The sequence below is a fragment of the Macaca thibetana genome, chromosome 14, assembly GCF_024542745.1.
Source record: "Macaca thibetana thibetana isolate TM-01 chromosome 14, ASM2454274v1, whole genome shotgun sequence".
Taxonomy (NCBI): domain Eukaryota; kingdom Metazoa; phylum Chordata; class Mammalia; order Primates; family Cercopithecidae; genus Macaca; species Macaca thibetana.
Genome location: NC_065591.1, coordinates 103103272 through 103115905, shown reverse-complemented (window position 1 = coordinate 103115905; position 12634 = coordinate 103103272). Strand labels below are relative to the sequence as shown.

Here is a 12634-nt window from a genome sequence, read left to right as displayed (position 1 = left end):
GCTCGCTCACCCTTGACCCACATGCCTCTATGAATCCTTTTCTGCATTAGATTTAGGGAAAAACTAGGAGCGTGCGAGGAAAGAGTAAGTCCTAAGGAGGTAGAAAAATGCTCTCTGTTTAAGCTGCAAGAGAATTGATTCAGGCGCCAGAGGACTGACATGGCGAATAAAAAAAGAATGACATCTAGAAAAGGGGTATGTTGGTGCCAACCACTGGACATCTTTGGATTCTCTGCTGTCTATATCTTGGGAACACCTGCTGGGGGTGAGGTGGTGGGTGGACAGTATGAAGGGTCTTTGGTCTGTGTGAATAGATACTTGTTGACAAGAGGCTAGTTTCAAGCCATTAAAAATCTAGTTTTACTGGCATCTCAGAAAGGCAGCAATTGTTCTATTTCCCTGGCACGATTATCCCATGAGGCAGGCTGCAAACTTGTCCTATTTGCCCAAGCCTTGGTTGAGTCCCCAGGGAGGACGGTCAGATGGTGACATTTCCAAAGCATATTTGTCTCCAGATAGGAAGAAACCCACTGAAGTGGCAGTGAGTCAGCTTTTTCCTGAGTCCCCAAAGTATAGAACCTATAGTCTGAGAGCTCTTGTGCCGGGCATCTCTGTGTCCTATGGACAATCCGGCCCTTTTGGCAAGGTCTGACTCAATTGGTTTTGGGATACACCTCTGTGTATTTGAGGAAGTTGGCATTTAATGGTGCCCCGGGTTGCTGAATGGTCTTTGACAAATGGTGACTCAAACTTCTCAGCCCTGGAGGGGAAGGAACAGGGCTTTGCTATCTTTCCGACCCAAGCTTGGGTGCCTACTGGCTGGGTGACACTGGACAGGTGAACTAACTTCTCTGAACCTCAGACTCCTCATTTTGCTGTCAGTGTTGTGAAGATTAAATTAGATAATGAGTGAGAGTACTCATAGATAATTCTGGCACATAGGACGTGCTCAGAAAATGGTACCTGTGGCCAGTGCTGAAGGTACCAGTATTGCTGCCATTGTTCTGGAACTTGAGGCATGGCAAAGGCTCTTCAGACTTCACTTCAGGGATTAAGTCCTGTGCCTTAATGCCCTCAGCAAACAAGATTCAACAGTCTAGTCCAGCATAGGTAGATTAATAACTCCTCTTTACCTTGAAAGACAGCTGGGCTTCTTCAAATAGATTAATCAGAGGAAGTAAATGCTAAAATTCAAGTGTAAACAACATAGTCAATCCTGTAAATCAATGTGTAAGCATGAGTGATGTATTTTTAAGAAGCTAAAGCCAAAAGTTCAGAAATAGAAAATAATGACTTCTCAACTTTGGGCTGCATTAACTATATGGCATCTGTCAAGAAAAAGAAGATGATCTATTTGCTCAGAAAGCAACTCAAAGCATTGCTTTGGAAAGGAAAAAAAAGGATCTACAGGCTAACATAGCTGTAGGCAGCATGTGCATTTTGGTTATCCTAATACTTCATTGACTAATGTTAGATAAGAGAAACTAATGGTTCATAAATGTATTTTCCTGATATTGCTGTAAGAGGTGCCCCTCATCTGGAGGTGAGGCAGGGTTTTCCTTTTCCACCATCCTAGCTGTGCCTACCCTCCATGCCATGGAAGTCAAGGTATCCCACTGTGTTTTAAATGAATATATATATATGGAGTCTTGCTCTGTCGTCCAGCCTGGAGTGAAGTGGCGCAATCTCGGCTCACTGCAACCTCCGCCACCCGGGTTCAAGTGATTCTCCTGTTTCAGACTCCTGAGTAGCTGGGATTACAGGAGTGCACCACCACACCTGGCTAATTTTTTTTTTTTTTTTTTTATTTTTAGTAGAGACAGGATTTCTCCATGTTGGCTAGGCTGGTCTCGAACTCCTGATCTCAGGTGACCCTCTCTCTTTAGCCTCCCAAAGTGTTGGGATTACAGGTGTGAGCCACTGCGCCTGGCTCAAATAAAAATAATTTTGAATTCACGAATCCATAAGATTAAACCATTTGAGAGTAATTAGCAATTTCCAGAATTAATGGATAATGTTCAAATCAATTAAAAAAAATCCAACAGTTAGTAATACAAAATTATTTATTAGTAAAAAAAAGGAGAGAGCATTTGTTCATTACACAAACAGGTAAAACAATTGAAAGTTTCCTATAAAAATTTAAACTATGAGCATACAAAGTAGGAGTGGCACAATGACCGGGTTTGAGGACTTCATATGAATGCCTAGCATCAGAAAATTGGAAATAGTGACATGTAAACTGTGCTTCGGATATTGTGTTACCAAGTTGCATATTTTGCACTGTCATCTAGACGTGGTAGAAAAATAGATATACCCGTGCCATGTTCTGAATTACTGTAATTTCTATTAACTATAGCAGATGTCACAGTTTGTTTCCCTCTTATAGAAATCACTGGTGGCGGCTGCTGAGGGGGCAAAGTCCACACAGTTTGTGCTCGGGTAGAAGTACTCTGCCGCCTGGAGAGCATCCAAGTCCTCTGCCTCACACGATGCGCAGTAGCAGAGGGAGGCGGTGGCCGAGGAGAAGCAGCTGTACTGGGCATGTGAGGGCAACTGGTGGTAGGAATGGTCTTCTGGGGGGTAGCCACAGGTTCTGGTGTCCAGAGAAGCAGGGGAATTGTAATTCTCTGGAGCATATGAATGCAGCTGAGCTGGTGAGTAACTGTAGTCTAAGGAGCCAGAGAGAGTGGAGGAATTTGAAGGTGATCCCGGGATCTAGAGAAATGACAACCAAGAAACAAAAAGCTTAATAACTTAGACAGGATCAAAAGAACTGAACAGTGTGGGTTTACCAATGCAGAGTGAGAAAATGAGGGGTAAAAAACCAAACCAAAGCAAACAACACCCAAACCAAGTCTGCAAAAGTAATTTTATTTGCTGACTACACGATTTCATGACACCACAATCTATAGTTACCTATTTCTTTCCCAACAATAAATTGCCTTGCTTCGCTGGCTTCCTTTGTTATAATCCTACTTTAGAGGGTGCTCTGTTCTGAAACCACAAAATCCCACTGTGCTTCAAGTCACCTGCACATCAAATCCTGCTGTAGGCCACAGTCTAAGCTGCAGGTGGCACCCTGGATGTTTCTCCTTACCCTCACCATGGAGAATCAGGTGATCATGCAAAGGCATAACTTGGATCCTCAAGGATCTTAGAGTATCCCTGGGACACGCCAAGATGAGTCACTACCTGTCCCGCCACTAAAGTCTTGTTCCCTGGAATGAGAGCTACTACTGTCTGTTTTCTCTTAAGCAAGTCTGCAATTGCTACTGAGAAAACCTAACTTGGAGGCTGGGAAGGAACTGGCTCACTGGGGCCCCATATTTGCCCCGTGACAATGCGCATATTCTACAGAGTTAATTTCCTATCCCCTCTGAAATTTAGTCTGATGCCCACACAGACTTTTGACAACCCAAAAGCAAAAAGTATTTACGTTCCTTAAAAAAGAAAACCTTATAACTTAAGGTTTACAAAAAAAAACCTGTGAGTCTCTAAAAGACAACTAAAATAACTAGTTTCCACTAATAGAAACCTTACTTCATTTTGCAGGATAACACATTTTCAAACATTTGAGATCCACCAAGAACAACCAATTTAATTTTTTTCAAAGATTACGGCTTCATTTTTACTAACCATCTCAGACCCAAATGAGTTATTGTGCTTATAGCAGACTAAAACAATCAGTTAGTAGAGCCAGTTCAACGACAAAACAAAGCAAAACCTCCCCCTAACGAAATGAAGTTTGGTACCATATATACACAGCCTTAATTCCATTTCCAAGAACTCAAAATTCCATCAAAAAATCTAAGAGCCATTGTTTAAACCACTGACTTCCAATTAGTAGGTGTCTTGACTTCACAGTTTAAAAAACATTAAATGAATATTGCCAGGAACCTCTTTTTATTGCTACACACCAACTTACTTGGTGGCCTAAAAATCTAAATCTTGGGAAATCTGAATTATCTGTGTATCCAAAGGTTTATGCCCTGCAGTGTGTGGCTACTTCTATACATTGACTTTTAAATTCTTCTCTGCCTGTTTCCTTGGATGATTTCCTTGCTGATAGTTTTTGTATGATTTCCCAAGAGGCGGTGCAAACTCATAAAGCACTATTACCCCATAGTTAGCAATAATCAGGTATATAAAAAACTGAGATAAATTACCAGGCTCTGGTTAAAGCAGAAAGGGGTGGCTTGGAAGCTGTCTGGGAAATGGTGCGGAGCACTTTGTGTGGAATTGAGCAAAGGCTCCGGGTGCATCTCTGTCTGAAGGTAGGAATCAAAGATCTGGTCAAGGCAGCTTGAGTTTTCTTCACATGAAACACAACTGGAAAATTCTCCCCGTTGAAAATAAGTGGGCGTGGAAGAAATTGGTTCAGGTTCAAAATATAGTCCTAGAAGAGAAAGGAAAAAGACAGGTTTTTGCATAAAAATTGCAAAACACAGATTTGAATGGAGATCTATACTCTGAATATTTACTATGTCTAGGGGGAAAAGGGCTTAACGAGGCCAGAAAAGTAAACAGGAATGCAATTTTGACTTTTTAGTTGTCCTAGCTAATTCAAGCTCTAGGGAAATCAATGTGGTTAATAATGTGGAAATTGGCTGTAAAAGTGGTTAGGGCAAAAATAAAAGGATGGTGACCCAATCTGTGTCCAAGTGTCACAGTCAAATAATTGCTCAAGCTTCCCCTTTCTTGGACTATAAAACCGTGGACATCCAGCCCCTACCGGCAGTTCATGTAAACCTCTCAGAAGTAACTGACAGAGTTGTTGAGGCTTTGAGAAAACTTTTGATGCTATGGGAAATAATTCTCTTGACTTAGGGTGATTGCTTTTCTGAACTTTTCACTCTTACTCAGTAACTTAAGTTTGGAGGAGAGAATTTTGAGAAGTGATTTAAATGATAATGCAAATGATAATCATGGAAACCAGGAGCATAGAGTACCAATTAGCACTACTGGCTTGAAATTACAAAAAGCAAAAATGTTTTCTCAGTGGACACGCTAACATCATAATGTGATCAAAGTAAGTTGTTAAATGTCAAACAAGAATAATCAGCAAACATTACTCCTTTTCCATTTTATTATTAATAGGCCCAATTTGTGATAATTATCTGTAAATGCTGGAAGAAGAGAGGATTAGAGTGTTCTCATCAAAGGGACTAAAGGACACTGGGTTCTTCTTGAGGTCTCAAGTTCTTTAGAGTGAAGCTACAGTGACACATTTAGTGGGGAGCGGCCATAGGCAGAGGTTTCCTTGAATACGACCTCCTTAAACTCTTAGCTGTTGAGTAGCAGAGGTAGGAGTGTTTATGTAATTGAGTTATTCTTATTGGGCTGAGAAAACCTACACTTGTTTGAACTGCTTTCTGGGAAGAGAGAAGGGGAGGGAAGCCCCTGTCGGCTGGAAACTAAAGGAACAGAGCAAAGGCATTATTTGAGTGCCTCGGGATGTTCTGTATGCCATCTAACAGTGCACTAAAAAAAGAAGTTCCTGAGAACAATTCTGATTTTGCAGTTCAGTTTAGTTACTTGGCGATGAGGAACTGGAATAAATGTGAAGAACAAACTCTTGGGACAATATAGCAGAGAGTAGAGAGTTCAGAAATGAAGACAACATTTGCGCTTGTTTTCTTGCTGGGCTTGCATGTGGAGTGACTGTGGCCTTTTTCACCTTCTGATTGGTTGGATTCCAATTAAATAGTGGTGCCTATCTTAACCACTGAATCAAGCACTGAAAGACTTTCGAGATGGACTTTTGAAAGAGTGTTTGAGGGAACTGTAATGCTGGCTGTACTGACCTGCAGAAGATGGTGCAACTGGATCTGAAAGGTGGACACTGCTGCCTCCGGACCGCTGTCAAAGCAAGAATATCACCGTGAAGCAGGCTGAAAGAAAAGTTCTAAAGGGTAAGCTAAGACATTTTGATGAGAACTATGTTTCTGCTATAAGGTAAGCCAGATTCCTCCTTCTCAGAAAAAGTTGCCTTTTTAAATACAACCAATGTTATGTTTTATTTAGATTCAGTATTTATGTTTGCTTGTTTGGGGAGTTTTTCCCTGATATCAGATTCTTCAACTTAAATTTTAAAAATGATTAATTTTGACTAAAAAATTAATGGAAATAATTTTATGTGGCAAAAACGTAACAGTTTGAGAAAATGCAGCAAAAGGCTTCCTATTAAACTATTTGATTTAAAATTAATAAGGACTAACATTTATTTAACCCCAACTGTCTACGGCTTAGTCAATTATTTTTCTCAACATTTTTGTATATCATCTGGCTACTTAGCCTTAGGGATTCGTTTCCCCAAAGAACACAATTCCTAATTTTAATCCTGAGTAGCTAAAAATATTCACATGTTCTTGTATACACGAAATATTAAAATAGAAAATATTTTCTTAAAGCTATAGTTGGTGAGTTGGAACCTACTTACATTCTAGTTAATGGTCAGGAATTATTCCAGTACTTTGTATGTTTTGTGCTATTTTCTATAAAACTTGCTATTATTTAAACTACTGTATTTAAATACTTGAAAGTTTATGAGACTGCTCTTTTTAACTATGTAAAGTAAAGCAGCCTGCATTTTTCACTTGAATTGATAATTATACTGAGTAATTTAGGTTTTTTTTTTTTTTTTTTTTTTAATTTCAGGTGGTGGTTTTAAAGTTTAAAGGGACCTGCGTTGCTCTGTGATTCTGTGCTGGGAAGCCGAGCTCACCACACCTCTTTTGGGTTACAGGGGATACTCACTCCCATACCGTGAGCCACAGGGAGAGCTGTGCAGGCAGCCACTGCTGAAACAGGAGGCAGCATTAATTTTGAAAATGATCTGTGCTGTAATGTCATGAACCAGGAAGCTGGAATCCTTTACCAGCTCTTTATGCAAATATTTGGCTGCAGCTTGAGCTGAAGGACTTGGAAGGAGTGTGTATTAAAAAATCTGCCTCATTGTAGAGCTTTCCTTAACCCCATTTCTCCCCCGATTGGCCTGTTTGTCTGCCTCCTCCCCATGTTATTTCCCTGAGGTGTGTTTACAATATCCTACTTGATATTATCTTTCGAGTCATGGGTTCGCTTTCTACTTTGCTCCAAGAATACAAAGAAAGGCAACTCTGTCTTAGATTTCAAACAGCACAAAAATTCACAATCTACAATTTATAAAAACACATCAAGACTGTTTAAAAAATTAAGGATTTAAAAAAAGAAAGGTAAATGATATCTTTTGATAATGACTAACTCAAGTTTCCTTTTACCCCGAAGGCAAGTGTGTGTGTCTGTGTGTGTGTGCACATGCACATGTTTGCAAATTGATCTGGCTGAAATAAGTTTTTTAAAATCAAGTGTTCCAATCCGGCATACACACAGTTTCTTCTGGCACTGCTTGAAGAATATTTGAGTTCTTTACTGAATATCTGTCTCAACCTATAACTTCCATTCATGATTGCCTTCTTAAAATTTCAAATTGTGGATACTACTCTGACTTTATAAAAAACTAAGATAGATTTCTTGCTGCTTTGTAGTATTTGATATAATTAACTCTTTCCTTGGCTTAAAGTTCCCCAGAGGCATCCTTCAACAAATGAACAAACTGGGGATCATCTCTGTTATACCAGAAAGGCCTACACTAAGGAGCAGGCACACATCATCCCCTGGTATCTGCTACCCTTGCCTACTAAGTGCGCTCTCACAGCTTCCTTAGAATCCCAGATCCTTCCCATGGCTTCCAGTGAGGGATGTTACATCTGGCTGTTGTAATTAAATTATATGCGTGTTACTCCTACTTGCTTGCGAGGCCCTGGGCTGATGCAGTCTTCTGGGAAGCAAAGGAGAGCAGGCTTTACTCTGCTGTTCCTATAAGACACTGGTTCAGAAGTCCTGCTTTATTTCTCAGGAGGGAATTCAGAAAAATTTAAATAAGAAACCGGTCAGATACACAAGTGAAATGTCTTACCCTTGCTTTAGCTCCTGTAGTGAGCTAAGAAGGGAACAGTGGCCAGACCCATCTGTAAGGGCCCAGCAGCAAGTGCCACACTCACAAGGGGCTCCCCAGGTGCAGCTGAGCAGAACTCTACCAAGTAGCAAAGCTCCTTAAGGAAACGTTACATTTTAGAGCAGAACTCTACCAAGGACCAAAGCTCCTTAGGGAAACATTACATTTTATTATGAATGTCTTGATGACGTTTTTCTCCAGAAGCATTTTCCAGTTCCCTTGTACCTGGTTTTATTAATTAACCATCTCTGAACTGAAGGGGTTGAGGCTGTCAGACTCCTGCTTAGTATGGTCAGATCTGCAGAATGATGAATTTAGAGAGTAAAGAGCCAACGGAAGGGTTTTTATATTACACTAAGAATAAGGCTTTAGTCCTACTTTTAGCGTCGCCACGAGCAACTTCAAGGTTTTGAATTTTACCTGTAATCGAAGGACGGATCTCTGATCTACTTACCTCTGCTGGCTGTTATAAAAACTAAATGAAATAGTGGCTGTGCCAAAGTGCTTTAAAAGAAGAACCACTGTGAAGTCCTCTAGAAACATAAGGGAGTGTTAATGTGTTACCTGAAATTCTGCACATGGAGGTCCTAGCTTTTCCAGCTGCATGTGCTGTATATGCCAAATTGCAGCTGGCTCACATCTGAACTCTAAACTCTGAGCAAAGGGTATGAATGAACATTACCAAAGAGCTGGCTTTCAATCCTTGGTTGGAATTTTATTTTAGTTGCTTTCCCCAAATAATATTATTATTTCTCAAATAATGACCACTAACATTTATTGAGCACTCACTATGTGGAAAGCATTCTTCTAACGGCTTTGTATGCAATAACTCGATTAACCCTCACAAAATCCTATCATCCCCAATTTGAAGACGAATAAACAGAGGCAAGAGAGACTGGGTAATTTGCTTGAGGATACACACCATGGAGGAGCTGAAACCTGAGCCCAGTCCATCTGGTTCTGGAAACTGTGTTTACCTCCCCTACATCATTTGCCCCCTCCCATTTCATGAAGTTCAACTGTCAAAGGCCTATTTCATGAAGTCATGCATTGCACATGAACAGTATCAGGCACAAAAACTGTTGTGGGGCAGATACCAATGAGCTGGAGAAGGACCAATCCTAACAGGCAATACGAGCCCCAGCTGTCAGATCCTACATTCACACCCAAACCAACCCCCAAGCAATTGTATGATGGAGGCTTTTTAGAGATGAGCTGCCCTCTCTTGGGCAATAATCTCACCTAGTTTATTTGGTTCTGCTGCTGCCCTGAGTGCCTTTGGCAGTAAGGATACACCAAAGGATGGTGTATAAAGTGTCAGTTCATAACTGAGCAGTCATTGCTCAGTTCAATTTTGTAATAACCTGGAACTGCTTAAGGTGTTGATACATTTTAAGGAAGTGGTCCTGTATTCCAGCTGTCTTTTCTGCAGAGACAGGGCCCTTTTCTGCTAGATACTTTGGGTGACTGATGATTTACAGATAAATAATCTCAGAGGGTGAGTTCCAGAACAATGAGGAGGGAAGGGAGGATGTTCTACACAGTTGCTATCCTGGAAGGGGCCCCTAAAATGAGGTGAATTTCTGGGAGAGATTTTCTATGGGTCTGCAAGGGCTGTACATTCCCATACACTGTCTTCCTAACAAAACGATGTCTACTTACCTGCTGGCCGCTCCTCCCCCTGCAGAGGACCAACACACTTTTTATACTTTACTTTCATTCATGGGGGATGGATGGGCTCCCCCAAATCCTGAGACCCACGACATGCCCCAGCTGTCCTCTGTAGCTTTCCGATTGGGATGCATCTGGCTACAGAAGTCATAGGAACAGCATAGAAAGGCCAGGTCTGGGGATGGTGAGTGCGTGGGGCCTTGGGTGGCCTCCACACCTTGCAGACACAGGGTTGAAAGAGGCCTGGCATGGGCTGCCCAGTGAGGGAAGGGCTTATGCTTACGGTTCCCCTGGAGGCCGCCTGGTGTGCCCGTCTTTGCTGCAGCAGTTCCTTCACTGTGATCTTCACTCGGACACCTTGATACACCTTCGGTTTTTCTGGAGAAAGGCAACTGAGTCAGTGGTCGAGTCCAAGGTCTGGGTGCCAGGGTGCAGAGTGGGGGACCCTTTTATAGGCAATAGCACCCAAAGTCAAGTTTCTAAGTTCGGAGAACACACACAAAAAATGTCAAAGGACGGTAAAAACCCAAACATCTCAGACTCGAAAGAATGAAGAGTGGGTGAACAGGTTTCAGGGCCCCAGTGGGAACAGAACCCATGGAAATTTGTGAGGCCACCCACCCCTGGCTAGGCCTCAGTCCTAGGCCAATAGCATACAGGTTTTTCTGCTCTGGAATGTGGAGACCAGTGCATTGGAGCCCACCACTCTGGCTAGGCCGGGGGAACCTAGGCTTTCAGACCCAGCCCGCTGAGAGAGTGTATTATGGACCTGGGGAGGGGCCAGGCCTGGGGCAGGGGGCTTCCTCTGATTATGGCGTCTGATGTAGCTCTCCCCACTGTGCTGTTCCCACTAGCGTGGAAGTCCCGAGCCCCCTCCTTCTCCACCTGGCCAGGTATGGCTTCTGTAGAGTCTCCGACCTCTGTGTGCCCTTGGTCTGGAAGCCAGCCCTGGAGCAAGCGGTGAGGGTTGGCCAGCCCAGTCCTGGGCCGGCGAGTGACTTGCCAGACTGACCCTAGTAAAGGGGCCAGGCCCGAGGAACTCCCTCCCTCTCTCCCTTCTGTCTTTTCCTTCTGCGCGCTCTCCCTCTCCCCTTTTCTCCGCCTTTTTCGCGCTCCATCTTGCCCTCCTCCCTCCTTCGCCCCCGCTCGTGCTCTCCCCTTCTTCCCTTCTCTCCCCACCCCCTCCCTTTCTGGGGCAGGCGTTTCTCCCAGGCGCACTGAGGCTCCGGGGCGAGTCCGCGCAGCGCGAGCTGGGAAAAGCCGTCCGGGGCTCCCGATGACCCTGCACTCGGCCGGGAGGCCACCCTTCGCTAGGGGCCGCCCCCGGGCTGGCGGGGCCCGGTCGGACTGCCCCAGCTTGCGGGAGCTGGCGGGCGCGCGCCAGAGGGGTTCGCTGGGAGGGACCCCTGCGCGCCGGGTGCAGGGGCAGCCTCGGCCCCGGGTCCCGAAGAGCCGCAGTGAGTAGGTTGGGGACCTGCTGTTTGGCCAAGCCGGCCGGGCGAGCTTTCAAGGTGGAGGTGGCCGCAGGAGTCCTGGGTGGCTCCGGCCCTGACCACGACCCTGCAGTGAGCGTCCAGGAATCCGCGGGGAGGAGCTGGGTGCGGCGGCCGAGGGTGGTCGCGCGTTCAGCCTGGGCGCCTGGCGATAGTGCCAGGATGCCAGCGCCTCGCCTGGTCACTGCGGGGACCGCAGCTGGACAGCAGGGTTCCCCCTCAAGCCGGATTCCAGGAGCCAGGGTCTCCCTAGGAAAGGGGATTGCGCTCTTCCTAGCCCGGACCCAGGGAATCCCGTGCCCAGCCCGCAGGGCCCAAGCGCCGCGCTCTCTCCGCGCTCCAGCCTACCGCAGCCCCACCACCCTGTTCCTCGATCGGCTCCGGACTCCGCGGGCGGGCGTCCCTCGGGTCCGCGCAGGGACCGCCACTGCTAGGCTTATTGCAGCCGGCGCGCTCTATCCCGGTCCCAGGTTCACTGTGAGCCTCTAGCTCCCCCAGTCGCCGCTTCTGGGCGCGCAGGGTCCGCGCCGCGATGTCCCAGGACACAACAGTGGATACGTGGTAGGGCGGGCGGGGGCCTGGGGTACGCGGACGTCCGGAGCGGCCAACTCGGCCTCTGGGCCTCTGCCCTCCGGGACAGGCGCTGAGTGGGAGCAGCCACAGCGTGGCCCGCGCCCTCTCCGGATCCCCGGCCTTTACTCGCATGCCTTGACTTTGTGCCTCTGTGTTCTATGTAGGAAAAGCTGTGGAAACACACCCGGATTGAAATGCCCCCGGCCCGCCTGACCCTACCCCAGGAGAAGCAGCCGAGTTACCCGACATCGTGGTCAGCAGGAGCTGGGTCGGTGGCTGGATGCTGCAGCTGCAGGGACTCAGCGCCTGGGAGGGCTCCTGGGCAGGGAGAGAAGCAGAGATGCAACATTTTTAAAGTTTCACAAAGCATCCGGCTGCACCCAGGTCCCTGGAGCAGGAGACAAACAGAATTAATGTTTTATACCTTCGGGTATAGGTTTGAGTTTTTTCCCCCTCATGCCAAGTATTTAAAACCTCTAGAAACCCATGATTTGACAATCAATGATTGCGCGATACTTTCAATTTGAATATTCAAAGGCTTAACAAAATGGACTATCTTCTGCAGAAATCCTGCACACAGGCACCCCACAGAGAGTCCAGAGAAACAGGGAGTGAGACCCCTTTGGGTCCTGGCCCTTCCTTTTATTAAATTTTGAGCATTTTGTCCTCCTTCCCACAGATAGAGCAGATGTCCTCAAAGATGCTCTGTATTTCAGCCTTCAGGGCAGCTAGGGAGCCATGAGTGACTTAGGCTGCCCTGGCCATGAAAACCAGAGCCAGACTGGCTGACCAGACTGATTCCCGCATCCCCCATCTGTGTTTTGAGGGAAAATCCCAGGTTTTGGGGAGTGAACATGGCAGCTAGTGGGTGTGGCACAGCAAGAGGTCGCTCTGGGCCCAG

The 12634-nt window shown here is 45.4% G+C and overlaps 1 protein-coding gene across 3 annotated transcripts; it reads right to left on the bottom strand.

Moving 5' to 3' along the window:
* Positions 1-2045: 2045 nt before the first annotated feature.
* On the bottom strand, positions 2046-11639 carry POU2AF3 (POU class 2 homeobox associating factor 3). Of its 3 annotated transcripts, none has more exons than XM_050757731.1 (5): positions 11509-11639; positions 9951-10045; positions 5805-5859; positions 4167-4396; positions 2046-2715 (listed from the first exon to the last, which is right to left on the bottom strand). In XM_050757731.1, exons 4-5 carry the CDS (start codon positions 4260-4262, stop codon positions 2347-2349), a joined length of 465 nt encoding a protein of 154 aa, XP_050613688.1. In that variant the 5' UTR covers positions 4263-4396; positions 5805-5859; positions 9951-10045; positions 11509-11639; the 3' UTR covers positions 2046-2346. The 3 variants fall into 3 exon arrangements, with proteins under 3 accessions (XP_050613688.1, XP_050613685.1, XP_050613686.1); XM_050757728.1 differs by lacking the exon at positions 11509-11639 and adding an exon at positions 10553-11465; XM_050757729.1 differs by lacking the exon at positions 11509-11639 and adding an exon at positions 10437-10957.
* Positions 11640-12634: the final 995 nt, after the last annotated feature.

Coding starts and splice junctions, on each gene's coding strand:
- POU2AF3 (XM_050757731.1), bottom strand. CDS start 4,262: ATGCACCCGGAGCCTTTGCTCAATTCCACACAAAGTGCTCCGCACCAT. Junction 2,716..4,166: donor TCTGCTTTAACCAGAGCCTG/GTAATTTATCTC, acceptor TCATTTCTCTAG/ATCCCGGGATCACCTTCAAA.